Below are 23,050 nucleotides of genomic sequence, written 5' to 3' on the forward strand. Positions count from 1 at the left end.
TTATCCTTAGCAACATTATGTTCTCCTTGGCAACAGTCTGTTATCCTTAGCAACAGTATGTTCTCCTTAGCAACAGTCTGTTATTCTTAGCAACGGTCTGTTATAAAAAAATAGCATACTGTATCGAATCCTGTATTCAGCCTTATAATTAAAAATGGTGAAATATCTACAATTGTAGAGCTTCTGCAAACCTAATTATGGAACAAACTTGATCAAACCTACTTAATATAGCGATAAGAGGTACTTTATTGATCCCAATTTGGGATTTTTTGCGTTGCAGCAGCATAAAAAACAACAAAACAAGGCTTTGCACATAAGTAGAAATTAAAGAGTATAAACAATACTAGAATTGAAACATATGTGATACACTACGTCTGCTTAATTTATTCATAGAATCATTGTCATGTTGTCTCACCATCACACCTTCCTCTCTTTTCCTTCCTTCCTACCTGTTGTCAGGTGTTTTCCAGGCTGGACAGGAAACCGCTGCCATGTGAAGGAGAAACCGGTGTTATCTACCGTGACTCCTGAACCAGAGGACACCCAGCTGGGTAATAAAGACCAGGAAGCTCCGCTCTATAAAGCTGTCTCTGGATTTATCTACTGGCTGCCCTGTTAATGAAATATCTCTCCGTCTTGTTTAGTCTCTGTTTATGTTGGCATCGGCATCGGGCTGCTGCTGCTCGTCGCTGGATTCTCCGTCTGCACGCTGGTTTACCTCAAGAAAAGATGCTGCCCAACGTGAGTTCTTTACAGAGAAGAGTACACACATCCTTTACTCAAGTAGAAGTACAGATACTCGTGTTTTAAAATACTCTAGTAAAAGTAGAAGTACTGACTAATCTTCTTTCCTCAAGAAGAAGTAGAAAGTACAGGTATTTGTGTTCAACATGTAAGAAGTAGAAAGTACTGATACCAGAAAAATGTACTTAAGTACAGTAATGAAGTATTTGTACTCCAATACTTCCCACCTCTGGTTCTTGATACCATAATATCATTACTGCTGGTGATGATGATGTCCATGATACGTTCTATTTTCTCCACAGAAAGCCAAAGAACTACGGCGTGATGGATAACCAAAGCTGTGATTGGAGAGCAGAGGTCAGAGAATCGTCCAATCAATCATCAGCACATTCAGTCCTGAGAACATGAGGTTTTTCTCTGCTTCACAAAATCTCATTTCTCCACCCGGCGCCCCGCACAATTCAATAAGAGGCTGTAACAGTGCAGGAGGTCACGAGCCGTTCTGCTGGAGCACATTTCTGATTTAGAGTTATTGATTTCTGGGGATTTGGTGTTTCTGTGTGTGATTTACACCGTTTACACACTGTAGTGCATGAAGAGCAGGACCCTCAGACATCCAACACAGCTCAATGATGCACACTGGGACGCAAAGGGGACTTCTAGGCGTGTATACGTTTCAAATACATTTTGAAAACACAGAAACACATCACTGCAAAGTCTAATAAGGGATGCATCTGCCAAAACTACATTATTTAAGGTGCATTAAACACAACACAACACAACACTTCTGCTTTCAATGAACCTTCCTTAAAACACTGACACTTAGTCTACATGAGCTAGGAGATTATTTCACAAGATAAAATGGACAATTAACCAATACAGCTAGGATAACAATGCGAAATAGATCTCATATCTGCTCTCCTGCTTCTTAATGATACTTACACATATATCATACCTCGGTGTCACTACTTTAGCTCACTCGAAAATATAGAAGGTAGTGGAGGGGGTCTGTGATACTGACCGTTGAGCGGCCCGACCAAGCAAGGAGGCAGAACATCCAAAAATACAACCCGGTGTGGGCATTTATTAAAACATTACACACAGCCTCAATCCTGCTCCTGCTGCTGCTGCTGCTGCTGCTGCTGCTGCTGCTGCTGCTGCTGCTGCTGCTGCTGCTGCTGCTTCACGTGAGCCCAGCCTGCAGCCACCAGGATCTCACACACACACACCAGCCTCTCAACAGACAGGGAAACAGAGCCTAAATACACACACAACTGAATCAACCAATTAGACACAGGTGAGGGGGGAGGAGACAACACAGGGCACCAGGTGAACACAATTGGATAATCAGCAGGAGGGAACACAGAGACGACCAGACAACAGGCAAGATGAGGGTGAACACTTTTATAATTAATGCCATTTAATAAATAGCAGTAACGGCGTCTCGTCGTTACTGGGTCTGACAAAACAGTAACATACAGTTCTGTTTAAAATACAACCTTCCTCCTCCACTTTTATTTTGACAGTTTAGATATCACCATGTCCTCCGATCGTTCTTTTTTGATTTGTCTTCTTTTTATTATGGCAATATATTGTTATGTAAATGATCGGATGGAACAAACCATGATGAAATTTGGGATGCGGATTTCTATCCACCCGTCCCCTGGTGAGGAGGAGAATTAGGAAGACATGTATTTATTTTCAATGAGAACTGAGGATGGGAGCTCCAAGTTGCCAACACAAAGAGGACATTTCCTTAGATCTGAGATGCACGTTTCTCTGACGTCAATCAATGTTTATTTATACAGCCCAATATCACAAATGTTACATTTGTCTCAGTGGACTTCACAGTTTGTACAGAATATCAGTATGACAATACCCTCTGTCCTTAGACCCTCTGTCCTCAGACCATCTGTCCTTAGACCCTCTGTCCTCAGACCATCTGTCCTTAGACCCTCTGTCCTTAGACCCTCTGTCCTCAGACCCTCTGTCCTTAGACCCTCTGTCCTTAGACCCTCACATCGTACAAGGAAACACTTCCAGAGAAACCCCACCGTTTAAAGGGGAACATGGAGAAACCTCAGGGAGAGCAACAGAGGAGGGATCCCTCTCCCAGGACGGACAGACGTGCAATAGATGCCGTGTGTAAATCCAAGAGATGATACATTTGTAACATAGGTGACGTTTGTTTCTCTCTGGGCTCCAACAAACTGGGTAGATGAATTGCAGAAGACCCTGGTTTGGGTGGGATGTTATATTGTTTTCTTTTTGTGTTAGTGTTACATTAGTTTTAATGTTAAATAATAAAAGCAGTGAGAATCCCTTTTGTGTATGGGGGCCAAAATATACAACGTATTAAATACTATCCCACAGACATGCAGCAGTCAGCATGCAAAACAGGAACATCTATTCTTGGAATATTAAAGGCTTGGGAAATCCCATAAAAAGGAATAAAGTACTATCTCTTCTTAAAAAAGACAAAGCTGATGTGGTCTTCTTACAAGAAACCTTTCTCTCAGATCCTGAACATCTTAGATTGAAAAGCGATCGGATAGGTCAGGTGTACTTCTCATCATATAAAACCCATAGTAGAGGGACAGCTATTGTGGTAAACCAAACTTCCCCATTCGAATTAGAAAAATGAGTACGGACCCAAATGGTCGGTTTGTTTTGGGTGTTGGTATTATTTTTGAAACCTCAATCACCTTTTTAAATATCTATGCTCCCAATATAGATGAACCAATGTTCATGTCTGACATGGTGCTGGGTTAGGACTGATGGGCGGTGACTTTAACTGCACTCTTAACCCTACATTAGATCAATCCAACCAGTCCAAGAGCCACAATGTTAAATCCTCAAAGGTCCTTCAGGGGCTTGGTGCAGAATGTGGCCTTATTGACGTATGGCCTCAACTAAATCAAGAGGTCAAAGATCACACTTTCTTTTCAAATGTCCACAACTCTTATTCTAGAATAGATTATTTTTGTATTCCCTCAAAATACATGCATAGGGTAAAAGAATGTAAAATTGATTCCATTAATATTTCAGATCATGCAAGAGTTCATCTAACTATTCACTTGGAGAATTGGTATCCAGGCGCTGGAAATGTGATAACTCCTTACTTAGAGACGAACAATTCAAATACAAATGCGAATGTGGATAAGGTACTATATAAACGAAAACAATGACCCCTCTATAGATCCGGATATTATTTGGGAAGCTGCGAAAGCTACTTTAAGAGGACTTATTATCTCATACACATCTTTTAAAAAACGTGAAAAAGTTAAGCTCAGACAAGAACTTGAAAGAGAAGTAAACAGATGTGAAGTAGGCTACTTCATAAATCCGCATCAACAGAGGAAAACTGGAAACAATTCAACACAGCCAGAGCTAAATTAAATATTGACTTAACAAATGAAATCATAACACAAATGAATGTTATCAGAGAAAAAAATGATGAATTCGGCAATAAACCAAGTAAACTACTTGCCTGTCGATTAAAGAAGGAGCAAGCAGAAAGCGCTTAGCCTTCCACCCAAAACAGATGAACCAGACTTTTTATGAATTGTATAACAAATTATACAAATCTCAATGTGATTACTCACAAGATGAACTGGACAATTATCTCCATAACAATCATTTACCGACATTATCTGATTTAGACCAAGAGAATCTAAACTCATCAATTACAGAAGTAGAAGTTTTGGCTGCAATTAAATCTATGCCTCTAAATAAAAGCCCAGGGCCAGATGGCTTCTGACTGAACTTCAACCTATACTCATGTCAATGGTTAACAACTTCTCTCACAACAGAACACTTCCTCAATCAATGAATCTTTCATATATTACTGAACTACATAAAGATGGGAAAGACCCGTTGAATTGTTCTTCATGTAGGCCTAAAAGCCTCTTGGATCACGATTATAAGATTATCACCAAATTATTAGCAAAACGAAATGATTTACTAATTAGTCCTGATCAAACAGGTTTTGTCAAGGGCAGATATTCTCCTGATAATATAAGGAGACTTTTGAATATTATAAACCATTTGGACACCGGTCAGAAGCCATCTCTGCTTCTTTCTCTAGATGCCGAGAAGGCTTTTGACAGGGTTGAGTGGAATTTTCTTTTTGCTATCTTGAACAGATTAAATATGGGCTCTCGATTCATAGAGTGGGTCTTTTTATAAAAATCCTAAAGCAGCGGTTATCACTAACTGCAGTTCAATCAGGAGAGACGTGATGTATGGAATACATGTTTATTATCGGGTCACATTATATAAATGAAACATAATGATGACAGTTTATAACAAGTGAATGAAATGGTGTTTGGCGATTAGGCCCAGGTTTTGTAGGATGTCATTCGGGAAGGGAAGAACCGTTTCCGATGAACCCCCACGGGTCTAGACACTGGTGGTGGTGATAAGTGGTTAGGTCCGGTTGGAAGGGAGAAGGTTGAGCTTGGCCCTGAGTTGGAAGCAGGAGGCGAAGGGGTGGAGGAGGGTTGCGCGTTGACACCTGGAAGACAGCTGATGGAAAAGGGGAGAGCATATATAGAGGGATTAACAGGTGCGATGATTAGGCTTGTGAACGGAGGGAAGTGATAGGTTAGCTGAGGAGTGGCGTTCCCTATCCTTTAGTGAAGGGAGCGAGTATTGCCATGACGCGCAATACGAAGTGATAGGTCTTCCTGCCTGAACTTGCGCTGAGCTTTATTTCCTCAGATTTGTTTTCACTAACAAGGGGGACAAGACAGGGGTGTCCTCTGTCACCTTTGCTTTTGGCAATTGTAATTGAACCACCGGCGTCACGTGTGCGAGACAACATAAGTATTAAAGGAGTGAAGATTAACGATGAACACAACATTTCTCTGTACGCTGACGATATCATTCTTTACTTAACAGACCCAGAACATTCAGTACCACATCTGCACGACACGATAGAGCCATTTGGAAGATACTCAGGATATACAATTAATTTTAAGAAATCGAATGCTTGTTTCTTACATATGACGCCAACAGCAAATCTGGAAAAGTCTTGTTCTTTTAATTTGTCACCAGGTGGCTTTAAATACTTAGGAATAAATATAACACCACACCTGGACAATCTGTTTAAAGAGAATTATAATCCGCTCATTGACAAAATCAAACAGGATTTATCCAAAAGGTCCACATTACCAATATCACTGCTAGGAAGAATCAATGTCATAAAAATGAATATTCTACCGAGATGTATTTTTCTTTTTCAAATGTTACCACGCTATTTATCCGCTGATTATTTTAAATCTCTCAACAGACACATCTCAAAATATATCTGGTGTAATAAAACCAAGAATCAAGTGACTGACTCTTATGAAACCAGAAACCACGGGGGGTCTTGGTCTTCCCAACTTTCAACACTACTTCTGGTCAGCTCAATTAAGAAATGTACCATCTTGGTCTCTGGGAAGAAAGGGTTCACTATGGGTTCAGATAGAAGCCAGTGTCTTTGACCCGCTGCCAGTGGAAGCTCTTATATTTGTTAAAGACTTCAATAAGGTGAAGAATATGGCCAAATGTTTTACAGTGGTCAATACACTGTTAGCCTGGAGGGACTGGACAAACAAAGTTCATGTTAACTCAGCTATTTCAATCTTTTCTCCTATTTTGAACAATCCTGATCTTAGCAAATATTTGTTGTGAATCGATATAAACAAATGGACGAAATCAGGTATAAAGCAATTTAAACATTTGTTTCACAAAGATATATAACATTGAAATCATTTAATGATTTAAGAGAAGAATATGACATTTCAAATAACGATTTTTTCAGATACCTGCAAATTAGGAACGTGATCCAATCAATTATTAAAAGCAATAAATTGAGATGGGGATTGTTGGAAGAGGAGGAGACATTGATGTCATCGACCACGATCAAAGGGAAAATTAGAGAATTGAATGCAGTTTTTTCTAAAAGAGCTCAGTCATCCTTTCTAACTTTAAAAGAGACCTGGGAAAAGGACTTGGGGATACAGATAGATTTAACTACCTGGCTGAATATCTGTGACAGAACACATTCTCCATTCACAAGCAATAAAATCAAAGAAGCAAACTTTACATTTCTCAACAAATGTTACCTCACACCCAGAAAGATGCATAACATTTCCAAAGAAGACTCTCCAAAATGTCCGAGATGTAAAGTAAAAGAAGGAACATTTATGCATCTGTTTTGGGATCTCTTGAAACATTTCTGGGGTTCCATTCATGCGCTCACAAAAGCCGTTTTAGGAATCGAAATGAGCCAAAATCCATGTTTTTTCCTGTTAAATGAAATGCCAAACTTTAAACTGAACCCCAAACATTACAGAATATTAATCACAATAACATATTTTGCCAATAAATGTATACTTTTACTCTGGAAGAATGAACGTCCTCCAACATTTAAACTTTGTATTGATCAGATAACACATTTTTTACCTCTGGAGAAAATGACATTGGAAAAATATAATCAAATAATTCTGAGGCTATTTTTCCTGACGGCCGGAAATACTAGATGTGCTGTCATTGTCTCTATTGTCGCTGTATTGTATAATTAATTGTTTGTTTTACTTTGATGTGGGTTTATTTATTTTTTCGTTTTATGTTAATTTTCATGGCTCTGTTGTTTAAGTTATATTGGTAAGCATTTTTATTTATTTTAGGTTTCGTCCGTGTGGGCATGTGCGGCTGGAGGGAGGGAGGGAGGGAGGGGGGAGTGTAGTGAGTGTACTGTGGTACTGTGGAATTACAATATAAATGAAATGGCATCGATTACTGTAAACTATAATGAACTAAAAAGACTTGTAAAAATATATGTATATATATATATAGAAACCTCATTGCCAAGTGGCTGCAAGTCAACTCGGTCTAGTATGTGCTGCATCTGCAAAAATGACATTCTTTAAGGTGCATTCAACACCAAATATAAAAATGATATGCTCGCAATAAACCTGCTGAACACACTGACAGATGATGTTCAGCACACATTCACACTTCTACACATCTTTTCACCACTTTAGCTCACACACTGCGAAGGGTTTGCTGTCTGATAGCAACCAATAGCAGACATCTCGAAGGTCCAAATTGACCAATCAGCATCGTGTATTCACCTAAGCTGTGTAAACAATGTGTTATTATGCCACCTCTGGAAGATTATGAAATACTTAACGAAGGTCGGATGGGAAGCTAAGGAGGCCTTACCAGTCTGCTTGCACGTTATGACTTCTTGCATGTCAGGCTTATGTGTCTCTAACTGTGTTTCCCTCAGCTCTCGTGCCATGATAGATCCAGTTGTTGTCCAGGAGTTAATGTCCCCAGCAGAAGGGACATTCGGGGGCTTTCCATCAGCGTTTACCCCTGGAGGAAGGAGGTGGAGGTGGAGGTAAAGTGTTCTGCTCCACCTTTTAGGACTTACATTACTCTTCTGTGCATAAAAGGGTGACACGATGTGTTTCTGATTGTGTCTCACAGCAGGGTTCCTCCAAGCTGTCCTTCGCCAACCCGCTGTACAATCACCCTCCTGAGGGCGAGAGCTCTAAAGCATAACAACAAAAGGACTTTAGAAGACACTGCAGAGGATCCGGGTCAATTGAGTTTAGCTTTGACCTGCTGAGAGGGAATCAACCAACAACAATGTGAATCCTGATGCATTGCTTTTGCTGATTTACAACACAATTATTCATTAATAGTGTGAAAGAGTGTGAAAATACTGTGTGCACACTACTGTATGACTGTTGTTTAAATTGTGTCCAATATTAATATATTTAGTCTAAAAACAGGTGAGTTGTGATTATCTGCAGGATCTTAGAGGATAAAACCTGTTTGTGAATTAGCCTATTTCACAAAACAACAGTGGGGATTGTGCAGAAAAATGATTACCAGACAAATACACACCTACTGTAGCAGGGTGCAAGTTAATAAAGGCATCAGAAACAAATACAAACCCCATTGTGTGCACTTTATCAACATGGGGCTCTAATTTGCAGGACGTCTTGTGAGTGCACGGTTATAAAAGGTTTTCTAAAGCGAACACATCCAGTACCCTGAGCAGAAAGACTCCACTGAACACACACAGCTTCTAAAGTCAGTCCCGACTTCATCAGCAATCCTTTTTAATCCCTGTAAGTGCAAATAAAAGAGTTTGCCCCTGCTTTACTTGCAAATGAATATCCATTGCCAGGCAGCTGAAGTAACTCTGGGACTCTGTATCAACCGGCGCTGAGCAGATGGCTCGTAAAACGCTCAGTTAAACCGGTCCGTTATAAATTTGACATGTGTAGCTCTGGAGGTTTTCCGCTGTGTCTCATCGGAGACGCCATAAATGACCTTTTCTTGTCTGACAGTTTACAGCTGGATTTACAAGAGCAGGCCATGTTCTGTGTAGTTAAATATGTCAAAAAAGTAACATATATATGAAGATAGACAACCAGTTAGCTTAGCATAGAGAGCCAGGCTAGCTTTTTCCCCTTGTTTCAGTATGGTGAACAGCTAGCAGCCAGTTAGCTCAGCATAGAGAGCCAGGCTAGCTCTTTTGACTGGTTTCCAGTATGCTAAACAGTAAGCAGATAGTTAGCTTAGCATAAAGAACCACGGTAGCTCTTTCCCCCTGTTTTCAGTATCTATGCTAAACAGTAAGCAGATAGTTAGCTTAGCATAAAGAACCACGGTAGCTCCTTCCCCCTGTTTTCAGTATCTATGCTAAACAGTTAGCAGATAGTTAGCTTAGCATATCGAGCCTCGCTAGCTCTTTCCACCTGTTTTCAGTATGCTAAACGGTTAGCAGATAGTTGGCTTAGCATACAACACAGTCTCACGGCATTTCGTGTTATAGTCACGACAATTACTCTATTGATTCGTCTTCACCAACACGATTTTCAAAGCAATGTATTTCTATTGGTAGTATGTTTCGTGCCTGCAGCACATCTTTTTGTCCGGTCGGGTCTTGGAAGACCAGAAGCTGTGTGGTTCATAAAAACATGTTCTTACTCAATATCAAGCCACGATTATTGTTTTTATTTTAAATCGTATAATGTCGGACTTTTCTTGCCGTCTGCGAGGAAAATAAATGGCTCAGAGCCTTAAAATACTGACATCTGTATTTTTTAAATCTTTTTTTCCTTCTAATTTGTTATTATTTGGTGCAGGCACGAAACATACTACCAATAGAAATACATTGCTTTTCAAATCGTTCTGTGTGATGGGGAAATCGTGTTGGGGAACACGAATCAATATATTCATTTTGTGACTCTAACACGAAATGCCGTGAGACTGGGTCGTTTCATAACAACTGGCTGCTAGCTGTTTAGCATAGATTCAGAAAACAAGGGGAAGCAGCTAGCCTGGATCTGTCCCAAGTAAAAAAGAAAAGCTATCATCAGTTGATAAGAGTGGTGTATATCTAATTCTAGGCAGAAAGTGAAAAATCAATTATGCAATCTCGACTAAAATCCTATTAGGCATTGTAATTATATCCAGTGTTGCATAAAGATTGTCTCCACTGAATTATTTCATGTTGTTGCTCCTTATTAGATTTTCAGGACATTTTGGAACCTGATGCTTCACCATTGCATTGTGGTAATAAACTCACATATCACACTGATATCTTCCACTGCATTAAATACATTTTGATTAAACCAATAAAAACCTGTGGAGCGTGGGATTAGCATTTCAAGCCCTACTGATTAGCCCAAAAATGTTTAATAATATCATTCTTTCACTGCTTTATTCGTCCATTTATCCATCTTTATAATCTAATATTTATAAAATAGTATTCACCTGCAGGGCAGCTACGAATACTGAGACATTTGTTATCAACTAAGCCCGACTAAGAAGAATTTTGACTTTTGTGTCTTTCCAATTTATAATAACTGTCAGGTATTTCAGTTTCCATGTGATTGAGGGCTCTGAAGGCGCTGCACTTAGTCACATCGAAACACTCCCGTTGCTTCATATCGGTTCAACTTTGAGTCATGAATCTTTAATATTCAGGCGGTGGACGAACACCTTCTCCAGTGTCATTTCAGTTTACTCTGGTTCTCCATCACTGTGAAGCTCTGCTGAGTCTGGAGGTGGGTCCTGGGTCACAGATTCATCAAATGCAAGATCAATGGCAGCCTTTTAGCTACTCTATTGTTTAAAGTTTGAGCCCTCACTTAATTTCTTACAAAGCCTTTTCCTCTGACATGCTAAGCCTAGACTTTTTCTGCCCTACAAACCCACACGAAGCATAACAACTACACACACATATCCACAGCTACTCAAGGCTGAAGATACATTCATTTGAAGACTGTTTTTGTACTGGTATACTGGTTTTATCCCCATTTGGTTAAACGCAGAGCCGGCCCGGCCCATAAGCGGCCGCTTAGGGCCCCCAAGCAAAAAAAAATATATATGTACATTTGTAATAACTCTGTATCTCTTATAGTGTGGATATAGTTGCTATGACAAACTCTCAAAATCAGCTGTGCTATGTGACGGCCCCTAGGCCTTAGACTTGATTAGCCACTCAGGAGAGATTGCTGACACCTGATTTAGGTTGACTACTCAGCTACAAGTGTGGGTGCCTGAGCAGTCAGTCTCTCTCTCCTCTTGGGTTGCTTGGCTCTACTGGATCTTGGTTTGTTTGTCTTTATATATTGATGCATGTTTACACACCCACACACTACACACATTACTGATTAACTGACTTCATAATTAACTTAAATAAATATACTTTAATTGGATATGAATGACCCTACCCTCACCTATGGTCATGAAGGAAAAGTCATGACCGAAAGAACGAGATCGCGGATACAAGCGGCCGAGATGGGTTTTCTCCGCAGGGTGGCTGGTGTCTCCCTTAGGGATAAGGTGAGAAGTTCGGTCATCTGGGAGGGACTCGGAGTTGAACCGCTCCTCCTTCGCGTCGAAAGGAGCCAGTTGAGGTGGTTCGGGCACCTAGTTAGGATGCCACCTGGGCGCCTCCCTAGGGAGGTGTTCCAGGCACGTCCAGCTGGGAGGAGACCAAGGGGTAGACCTAGAACCAGGTGGAGGGATTATATCTCTTCGCTGGCCTGGGAGCACCTTGGGACCCCCCAGTCAGAGCTGGTTGATGAGGGGAAAGGAACGTTTGGGGCTCTCTGCTGGAACTGATACCTCCGCGACCCAACCACGGATAAGCGGGAGAAGATGGGTGGATGGATGGATATGAATGATGTGTGGTCTCCTTCTTTTGTCCGTCCTTGAGCCAGGGCGTGACATATGTACTTTATAAGCTAGCTATCCTTATCTATCTTACTTAGCTTAAGTTAGCTATTATTCCACAAACTAAATAGCGAATATCAGCTATCTAGCTATTGCCAAATTGATATTCTTTAAATTTGAATTACAGCTCTAAACATCGCTGTACATTCCCAAATATGCATTAACTAATCACATATTGGTAATCTCTCAATTGTTAAAAGGTACGGAATATGTTTTTATTTTATTATTATTATTTTTGTATTCCCTTTCTTGAATTTGTATTTTAATGTATTTGTGTATTATCCCTGACGAATATTAGGCTATTGTGGAATTGTCTTTTATTGACGGATTATTATTTCAATACTATTTTACTCCTTTGTAAACAGAAAAAGTGGAAAGCATGTTAAATACAAATATGTATACATATTTTTGTACATATTTGTATTTTTGTATTCGGGGCTGTGGGAAACAGTATTTCGATCTCTCTGTCTGTACACACAAACTGAAAGATTGACAATAAAGTTGACTTTTGACTTGATGCTGTTCATGACCTGTGTTCTTAATACAAATTGGAATAATAAAAGGTGAAGATAAAGGCTCTCTCTCTCTCTCTCCGAAATGGCAGCTCAGCGTTTTCCCAGCCTCTGCATCAATGTGTGTTTGTCTCAACCCTGTGACATCTGATCTGACTAAACCACAATCAACGGCTGACACGAAAAAACCCTCTTCTCCACTAACAGGCCACACAATGCCCGCCTGCTGACTGCCACTGTGAATGTGCATCAGTGTGTTTTGTCCCCAGCTGAAATGTTTTCTGGTGGCTTCGTTATTGGAGCTGTTGAATGGTGCACCGGAGAGCTATAGTCGTATGAAGCCAGCCTTTTGTCCGTGTGTTGTTGTTGTTTGTAAAAAGGCAGCGTTAGTCAGCTTTTCTCACCGGAGCTATTGTTGGTTAATCACCGAGTCCATCTAAAGGTCACTGAAAGGATCCTGTAGCAATCACAGACTCCTCCTGGCAGAATAACAGCTGATTTCCAGAGGTGGGAAGTAGTGGAGAACAAACACTTTGTTCTTAAGTACATGTTTCTGGTATCAGTACTTTACTCCACTACTTATCTTTCTGACCACTTTTTACTTTCTACTTCTTACACTTTGAACCCAAATACCTGTACTTTCTACTTCTCACATGTTGAACTCAAATACCTGTACTTTCTACTTCTTACATGTTGAACTCAAATACCTGTACTTTCTACTTCTCACATGTTGAACCCAAATACCTGTACTTTCTACTTCTCACATGTTGAACCCAAATACCTGTACTTTCTACTTCTTACATGTTGAACACAAATACCTGTACTTTCTACTTCTCACATGTTGAACACAAATACCTGTACTTTCTACTTCTTACATGTTGAACACAAATACCTGTACTTTCTACTTCTTACATGTTGAACACAAATACCTGTACTTTCTACTTCTTACATGTTGAACTCAAATACCTGTACTTTCTACTTCTCACATGTTGAACTCAAATACCTGTACTTTCTACTTCTTACAGGTTGAACTCAAATACCTGTACTTTCTACTTCTCACATGTTGAACTCAAATACCTGTACTTTCTACTTCTCACATGTTGAACACAAATACCTGTACTTTCTACTTCTCACATGTTGAACTCAAATACCTGTACTTTCTACTTCTCACATGTTGAACACAAATACCTGTACTTTCTACTTCTTACATGTTGAACACAAATACCTGTACTTTCTACTTCTTACATGTTGAACACAAATACCTGTACTTTCTACTTCTTACATGTTGAACACAAATACCTGTACTTTCTACTTCTTACATGTTGAACACAAATACCTGTACTTTCTACTTCTTACACTTTGAACTCAAATACCTGTACTTTCTACTTCTTACATGTTGAACACAAATACCTGTACTTTCTACTTCTTACATGTTGAACTCAAATACCTGTACTTTCTACTTCTCACATGTTGAACTCAAATACCTGTACTTTCTACTTCTCACATGTTGAACTCAAATACCTGTACTTTCTACTTCTTACATGTTGAACTCAAATACCTGTACTTTCTACTTCTCACATGTTGAACTCAAATACCTGTACTTTCTACTTCTTACACGTTGAACACAAATACCTGTACTTTCTACTTCTGACATGTTGAACTCAAATACCTGTACTTTCTACTTCTGACACGTTGAACACAAATACCTGTACTTTCTACTTCTTACATGTTGAACACAAATACCTGTACTTTCTACTTCTTACATGTTGAACTCAAATACCTGTACTTTCTACTTCTCACATGTTGAACACAAATACCTGTACTTTCTACTTCTTACATGTTGAACACAAATACCTGTACTTTCTACTTCTTACATGTTGAACACTAATACCTGTACTTTCTACTTCTTACATGTTGAACTCAAATACCTGTACTTTCTACTTCTTACATGTTGAACTCAAATACCTGTACTTTCTACTTCTTACATGTTGAACTCAAATACCTGTACTTTCTACTTCTTACATGTTGAACTCAAATACCTGTACCCTCTACTTCTTACATGTTGAACCCAAATACCTGTACTTTCTACTTCTCTCATTTCCCAAACAGGCTGGTTCCTTTAGTCTGAATGTGTGTTTGGTGGCGTGATCATTATTATTTAGAGTCATTGCGTGCCTATTGATTTGAACACGATCCGTGTATCCATCATTTCCTGGTCTTCTCTAAAGAAGAGGGACCAATGGAAACGTTGTCATGTTGCCGTTGGTCACCATGGAAACATTCATTAGCTAACAATGACATTATTGTTCTATTAATATAAAGGGAGGTCAGGTACTCTTTAAAACAGCTGCTAGTTATGGGTACTTTTTACTGAAGTACATTTCAAAGCCTCTTTACTTTGACTTGAGTAAAGAAGTTTAGTCAGTACTTCTACTTTCACCAGAGTATTTTGAAACACGAGTATCTGTACTTCTACTTGAGTAAAGGATGTGTGTACTTTTGTCCTCTCTGCTGATTTCTTTGTTTACACGCTCTCCCATCCTGAGTTTTCACAGCATTTCAACAGTTTACCCTCCTGCAGCTGTGACATTCAGCCAGGTCAAGGTGAAGTTCCCTCTAATGATAGAATTGGTCTTCCTGCTCTCCGGCTGAGTGTCGGGAAAGTGTCTGTTTCTTCTCTTTGTATTCAGTGACAGTGAATGGCGATCTGCCCAGGGGCTCGACCGGTCTTTAGAAAAACGCTGCAGTTCTGTGAAAGTAGTCCTCACTGAGCTGGATGTCTTGTCTCAAATGCATCCTTTATTGTACATTAAATAGAATACATCGTAATGGGTGTTTTATGCATTGTGTACAACCAATTTCCATAAGAGCAGAAGATAAATTAATTGATTTCTGAGCACGAAGAAACCAAATTCAGACGTCAGGAATTAATCAGGAATGGATGTCATAAAATCTAAATAATATGCCAATGGGAAACTGGGTAGTCTAACATGCATGGTGGAAGAGGTATTATGGGATGTAGGAGTGCAGTAGTAGAGGTACTGGAGACATCATGTTATTCATTGTCCTGCTAACGTAGAAGACTAGTATTAGTGTGTTTTAGAGTCCCAAATGCTTTCCATTTGAACATGTTGAGTTTAAAATGACACACAAAGGCTCTGGAGAAGATCCTAAACAGTACATGTGACTTCCCTGTAGTCAAAAACAGGTTATTCACCAAAATCACAGAAATGGATGCAGTGGTTAAAATTCTGAGGGTCCTCTTAGCTAACAGGCTTCTTTTTTTTATAGATAAATGACCCCAGAGGGATGAGTAAATGTTGGTGCTTGTTACAGCTATCTGCAGCTCTATGAAGGGTTTGTAGAATTAGGTGTAAGGAGAGTTTAGAGAAAGAGAAAGATGTTTAAAAGAGTAGCTTGGCTTCTAGAGCAGCTGTCTGATGATTGAAGTGCTTAGAAAGCGTTGCAGAGAGGGGGAAATAAAGAGCGTAAATGCATTGGAGTGAATGGAAGATGCTCTCCTAGCCTCCGGACTAAACCTCTTTTTATTCTAACACTTGACAGCTTGATTTAAAGACTGTCCATCTCCTTTTTAGGAGGGAAATACATCACTGAGCTGTATATTTTGATATCCACCCAGGTGGGATTGTGTCTGTTTTCTATATAAATGTTTGATATACTTCCCTTTTGACTGTGTGTGTTGAGTTATGGGAGAAAACGGTTGTGACACTATCTTGGCGCTGTCAGCAGATATTCTTATGATGTTGGAAATGTGTGATATTATTTTGTGGGGAAGTGAAAGAAGAAGCAGGCAGTTTCTACAGACATGTGGGGAGTTTTCACACAATCTCTGAGACAGTAAGAGCCATGTGCATTTTTACAGTTCATGTTAAACGGTTTTCTCCATAAGTCGATGTCAGTGGGACATGCTGATCCCTATAGGGCCAACAAAACATAATTGTACGTATTAATCAAACTGTTAGGATATGTTTTGGGGATGTGGAGTGTAAACAGGAAGTATGGGCCCTTGTTTTGTTTTTATTTTTTTCATAAGTAAGCATTGTTAAAGCTTTAAGCTGTTCAAAATGAACACAAACAACCATCACTGCATCAACGTGATCTGAGGAAAAAAACGTGAGGATTCTTGCTAAGTTTTAACATTATCTTTATATGTTTTACATGATTTCTAAGTGAAGATTATTATGTGCTCTGCTTCTTTTTTAATTCCTAAGGTGGAAAGGTAGATGGATTTTTTTTCACAAACAATTTATTATTTGAATCATTATTACTTTTTGCTATACAATCTATTGTGAGCTATTCAGATAGTGAACGTTAGCTAATTAGCTACCTTCCAAACATTATCTAATTAACTAACTAGCTAACATTGGCTATATCTAACAAACTAACTAGCTATCGTTTGCTATATCTAACAAACTAACTAGCTTAGCGCTTGCTACACTAACAAGCTAATGTTTGCTATATATCTAACAAGCTAACTAGCTAATGTTTGCTATGTCTAAAAGCTCTCTACCTAATTCTACCAAAATCTAAATTATAGTTATGTCCTAATTGGTAGCTCTTAGAATTTTAATTAGATTTAATAACATTTATTTGATATCATATGGTTAAAATTCCAGTTTCTTTGGTAAGTAAAAGTTGATAAAGCTGTGGAAACTAATAGCAATTACACACAAACAAACCAAATTAGGATAAAAGGAAAGGTATGCTCCATAACTGCAGCATTTAGGGTGTCGTATTGTCATACTGATATTCTGTACAAACTGAAGTCCACTGAGACAAATGTAACATTTGTGATATTGGGCTATATAAATAAACATTGATCGATTTTTATTTTGTGCAGAAACAGATAACTCTGTTAAGATAAAGAGCTGGATTCATTTGAGTGGACAGTGAAGATAATCATGAGAAATGGTAATTACGAAAGTGATTTCTATCTATCGATCTGTTTTCATTTGGGCATGCGTTTGTTAGGCAGAATAACTGTGTTTGGATTTGAATGACTTTCATTATCTATTCAATCCATTGATTGCAAAACATTTAGGAATGTGCAGCAGGAGCTTCCTCTGTGTGTTTTCTTGAGTTTCCATGTCTTGTGGTGCAGCAGTGAGTCTTAATTGGATCGAGCATGTGGTGCACGTTATCCCTCCTGAGGAAAACGAGCACAAACAATGAGGGGGAAATAAATAAATAAATATGTTCCCTCACACATGAGAGCTTTCTCTATTTTCAATCTGCGGAGGAAGCAAACAACGGATGAAGAGAAACAGAGGTTTTAATATCATCCCATCAACCTAGAATCGTTCAACCAGCCTTATTCTTTAGTCTTTATTCAGGACGTTCCTTATCTTATGACTAACTTACACGACTTTGAATGCATCGCAAGTGTCTCTGCTGCAGGAAACCACTAATAGTAATGACATTGATTTTCACCTGAGTGGTACTTTTGATGCACCTTAACCACATCTTTCCTGATTTCTCTTTCAGGATATTGATAGGAATGGACACCAGACATGTCGACATACAGTGGGATGAGATACCATACATGTATCTGCCTATAGGCTATGACTTTTTAGCGATGGAAATACCAAATGTAAAACATGAGATATGTCCTTAGTTGGTGTAACGGCTGTACTGTAGTCTGTGTTTGGCTAAAGGAAATGGCCGACTTTTCTACATGTTGAATTTCAAGAAAGGGTTCAAAAAAACAGTGTTACATTTGTATGTTTTATAGTTTACGGTTAGGGTTATTAACTTCCACCTGAAGAGGGCGCCCTCACAGCTCAGTCACCTGTCAGAGAAGGTGACAAAGGTAGAAAAGACACAATCTGACTAGAAACTGCTAAACATTGCCTGGCAGCATGTCACCAACAGAAACAAAGCCCTGAGGAATGAGTCCTGCAGGTTTCACTTCTTTATTCTGCAGAGCTACACATCAACCAAACAGTGCAGAAAATACAATGAAATATATATAATACCTGCAGGATAAAACCTCTACTGTCCGCGGAATAAGATGTATTTCACATGACTTCAGTATATTCACATTCATATAAGTAACACATCTAAAGACACATACAAGATTCATTTCATAAAATAATGTACAATTCGCAATTTCTCATATCCCTGAGGAAGAAGAAGAAACACACTGATGATCAAACAGAAGGAGAAGCCATTGGCTGCGAGGAGCTGGTGACGGAACACACGCACACACACACACACACACACACACACACACACACACACACACACACTCCGCACCTCCTGCCTGTGTGATGTAGCAGCGGATCGTAGCTGGAGGATTTAAAGCTTCTAACTTTTACTTCTTTCGGTTTTTTTGGGTTTGTTTTTGGAGCTGGAGACGTTTTGACTGTCTCCAGGAGCGCAGCGTGGCGCACGGTGGAACAAAAACACGGTTCTGTTCCGAGAGAGAGAGAGAGAGACAGAGAGAGAGACCGGAGGATTGTACGGGGATCTGTGCAGAGAAACGCCGGGAAGCAGGAGGACATGTCGGCTGTGAGGACGCTGCAGCTGCTGCTGGTCGGACTGGTTTTAGTGGTGCAGTTTGTGGTGGGAACCGGAGCCGAGACTGGAGCCAACAACAAAGGTAAGAAGCGACACAAACAACATGTGAGAGGAGAGACTCACTGCACGAAAGCCCCTGAAACAAGGGGGGCATGCATGAGGGGTTTTATTTGATCAAATGAGGTCCTGTTTTCATGTTAAAGGAGCAAAGAAAAAGAGCTGTTATGAAAGGACTAGCTTCCTTTTTCCTGAGACTTTGTTTTATTCTTAGTATCATTTCCCCCACATGTTTGAGCTGATTACCAGCAAGGCATTCAGTGCAGGTGTGTTGGTGTTTATGTGAGGTGTGCAGGTGTGTTGGTGTTTATGTGAGGTGTGCAGGTGTGCAGGTGTGTTAGTGTTTATGTGAGGTGTGCAGGTGTGTTGGTGTTTATGTGAGGTGTGCAGGTGTGCAGGTGTGTTGGTGTTTATGTGAGGTGTGCAGGTGTGTTGGTGTTTATGTGAGGTGTGCAGGTGTGTTGGTGTTTATGTGAGGTGTGCAGGTGTGCAGGTGTGTTAGTGTTTATGTGAGGTGTGCAGGTGTGTTGGTGTTTATGTGAGGTGTGCAGGTGTGTTGGTGTTTATGTGAGGTGTGCAGGTGTGTTGGTGTTTATGTGAGGTGTGCAGGTGTGTTGGTGTTTATGTGAGGTGTGCAGGTGTGTTGGTGTTTATGTGAGGTGTGCAGGTGTGCAGGTGTGTTGGTGTTTATGTGAGGTGTGCAGGTGTGAGATCAGAGTGGTGCAGGAGTCAGGTTCAGGTGTGTGTTTCTGAGATGTTCCTCTAGAATCTGGAGGGTTTGGAGTCCAGTGTGGTTGCAGGAAAGCCTCTGACACAAGCGGAGCGTGCATGAGGCGTGCATGAGGGTTCCATACTGCTGTGTGGCTGAATGTTGATCATATTTAAATGTCTAGAAAAGAAGGATGTTCCTCTTTCAGTATCTCATTTTTAGGAACAAAACAGAAACTTCCTTTCTTCTGGTCATCATGTTTTCACTACTTGCTTGAGCTAATTGTCTTTCGTATTGACATCTTTGCCCATGCAGTCCTCCCAGGCTCGGTTACCTGCTACAGTTAAGTAATCAGTGCAGGTGTGGGAATCTGTGTGTGTGTTTTGTGAGCGGTGCACGTGCAGCAGTCCTGCAGAAGAGAAGTTTAATGTATGCTTTATTTTCTGTAAAAGAGATGAAGTGTGTCTCTGTGTGTCATAGCAACATGAGAATCCATATGGGTTGTTGCTATAAGACAGTCAATACGGAGGAACAATATTTCCACTGTAAAGCCTCTACACACACACACACACACACACACACACACACACACACACACACACACACACACACACACACACAGGCTCTTGTTTCCCGGAGCTTTTATTGCTGGCAGTGGATTTTCATCACATATCAGATAGTGGTTAGAGAAATGCCCTGCTGCTGACACTGCCTGTAAATTGTGTGTGTGTGTGTGTGTGTGTGTGTGTGTGTGTGTGTGTGTGTGTGTGTGTGTGTGTGACCACAGTTACTGGAATGTACGGCTCTGTTTGGAGGAGACGCTATCAGCCGTGTGTGACCGCTCACACACACTTTACTTTCCGTCGTATTTATGTGTTCAATCAATCTGCTGCCCACAGTGTGTGTGTTTCTCTGTGGGAGAAGCGTCTGAGTGTAGGCTGATTTTAGAGGCTGCACTTTGACAGAAACTCCTGAAACACAACAGTTTCCTCTCTGAGTGGCCAGGGCTCTTTCAGTATGTAGGACAGTATTTTTAGAGATCTGGGCGAGGAGCTTCCTTCGTCGTAGACTGACCTGAGCTGCGCTGCTGTAGGGAGGATTTATTAATAGAGTGCAGGTTGAAGTCACACACTGATGATGCAGAGAAGTGGAAATGGTGGCATGTTTTTAGTGAAATGTACGGTGGCCAACAGGTGTTAACGCGCTACAACGACCCAGAACATCTTCAAGGAGAAACACGTTGAGCTTCAGGAAGGATGCAGATGTAAAAACTGTACACATGTTCCTGTTCCTCTTCCTGTACACACTCAGAAATATCTTCAGCAACAACACATGCAGCATAGAGAACATTCAGCAACTTGAGGAGACATGCGCACTTTGCGCAGCGTTTACTAAAAGCTGCAGAAACCAAACGCTGAAGAAGCTCAAACACAACGGCCTCGGTTCTGCAGCTTTTAGTAAACGCTGCGCAAAGTGCGCATGTCTCCTCAAGTTGCTGAATGTTCTCTACATGCTGCATGTGTTGAGAAGATGTTTCTTCATCCTGAGGAACATTTGTGTTTTTATATCTGCATCCTTTCTGAAGCTGCAGCGCGTTCCTGCTAATGGAAATGTTCTGGGATGTTGTAGCGTGTTTTCACATCTGGATGAAATTACACGACTTCCTGAGAGCTCTGAGCATCGTTGTGCTTTTTGCCTCAGAGTGGAAAAAGTGTGTGTGTGTGTGTGTGTGTGTGTGTGTGTGTGTGTGTGTGTGTGTGTGTGTGTGTGTGTGTGTGTGTGTGTGTGTGTGTGTGTGTGTGTGTGTGTGTGTGTGTGTGTGTGTGTGTGTGTGTGTGTGTGCGCTGCAGGGGAATATGGGCTTTGATCTTTGTGGTTTTTAAAGCTTTGGATTAGTCGGTTTAAACACCTGGATTCCTCGTTAGCCGACAAATCCTTCCTTGGTTCACAATCCTTCTTTTGTTGCCTCGCTTCAACACTACAGGTGTCTCTAACGGAGCTCATGACGTTTATTTAATTGCATTTTCAATTAGCACAGAACATAAAATTGATAAAGTCGCTGTATGGAGGGATGAGGACACTGTTCATACTCCTCCTTTGTTCACTTCTGGTACATAGTGACATCACTGTACTCGCGCTCCAGCACATTGTACGTGATTGGCTAAGGGGGCGGGACATCTATCTCCGGTTGACTAATCACAACAGAGCCGGCCAGCTAACCAATCAGAGCAGCTCTGGTTTCAGACAGAGGGTGAAAAGAGGTGCTGCAGCAGAGGCAGTATGAGAAAGAAAGACATGTCACAGTAGAGACACTACATACTGATATACACCTGAACATCAGCAGGAGAGGACTCTTTAAAGTAGAGACACTACATACTGATATACACCTGAACATCAGCAGGAGAGGACTCTTTAAAGTAGAGACACTACATACTGATATACACCTGAACATCAGCAGGAGAGGACTCTTTAAAGTAGAGACAATACATACTGATATACACCTGAACATCAGCAGGAGAGGACTCTTTAAAGTAGAGACACTACATAGTGATATACACCTGAACATCAGCAGGAGAGGACTCTTTAAAGTAGAGACACTACCTACTGATATACACCTGAACATCAGCAGGAGAGGACTCTTTAAAGTAAAGACACTACATACTGATATACACCTGAACATCAGCAGGAGAGGACTCTTTAAAGTAGAGACACTACATACTGATATACACCAGAACATCAGCAGGAGAGGACTCTTTAAAGTAAAGACACTACATACTGATATACACCTGAACATCAGCAGGAGAGGACTCTTTAAAGTAAAGACACTACATACTGATATACACCTGAACATCAGCAGGAGAGGACTCTTTAAAGTAGAGACACTACATACTGATATACACCTGAACATCAGCAGGAGAGGACTCTTTAAAGTAGAGACACTACCTACTGATATATGTGATAAAAGACCCCCATGTCCCCTTAGTGTCCACACACAGTGGTTTTTAGACTGCATTGTATTCAAAAAATGCTTCATCCAGTTATTTCTATAAGATTCACACACGCTGCACACGACATATTTCTGAAGTGATGCATTAATTTCCCACCAAACGACTTGATATGAAACCTTCTCATGCTAAATGCTCCAGGGTCCCCCCCCCCCCCCCCTCTCTTTGTGCTTCAGGATGATAATCTGTCTGCAGAATGGGAGGTCCGTCTACTTTAAAGTTGGGAT

General features: G+C 40.4%; 2 protein-coding genes across 2 annotated transcripts in view; both read left to right on the forward strand.

Moving 5' to 3' along the window:
- Positions 1–8,908, forward strand: part of malrd1 (MAM and LDL receptor class A domain containing 1) — a gene marked incomplete at its 5' end in the record, with an annotated part of 62,303 nt that extends 53,395 nt beyond the window's left edge. The window contains 5 exons of the mRNA XM_079661857.1: positions 460–551; positions 645–741; positions 1,047–1,101; positions 8,027–8,140; positions 8,230–8,908. Coding sequence (XP_079517983.1) covers positions 460–551; positions 645–741; positions 1,047–1,101; positions 8,027–8,140; positions 8,230–8,304 — 433 coding nt within the window. The 3' untranslated portion in view covers positions 8,305–8,908. The remainder of the gene's footprint in view (positions 1–459; positions 552–644; positions 742–1,046; positions 1,102–8,026; positions 8,141–8,229) is intronic.
- Positions 8,909–19,034: 10,126 nt separating this feature from the next.
- Positions 19,035–23,050, forward strand: part of plxdc2b (plexin domain containing 2b) — a gene marked incomplete at its 5' end in the record, with an annotated part of 98,739 nt that continues 94,723 nt past the window's right edge. Inside the window, 2 exon segments of the mRNA XM_079661858.1 lie at positions 19,035–19,134; positions 19,434–19,441. Of these exon segments, the coding sequence (XP_079517984.1) occupies positions 19,035–19,134; positions 19,434–19,441 (108 nt within the window).

Source organism: Notothenia rossii, assembly GCF_949606895.1.
Source record: "Notothenia rossii genome assembly, chromosome: 12".
Taxonomy (NCBI): domain Eukaryota; kingdom Metazoa; phylum Chordata; class Actinopteri; order Perciformes; family Nototheniidae; genus Notothenia; species Notothenia rossii.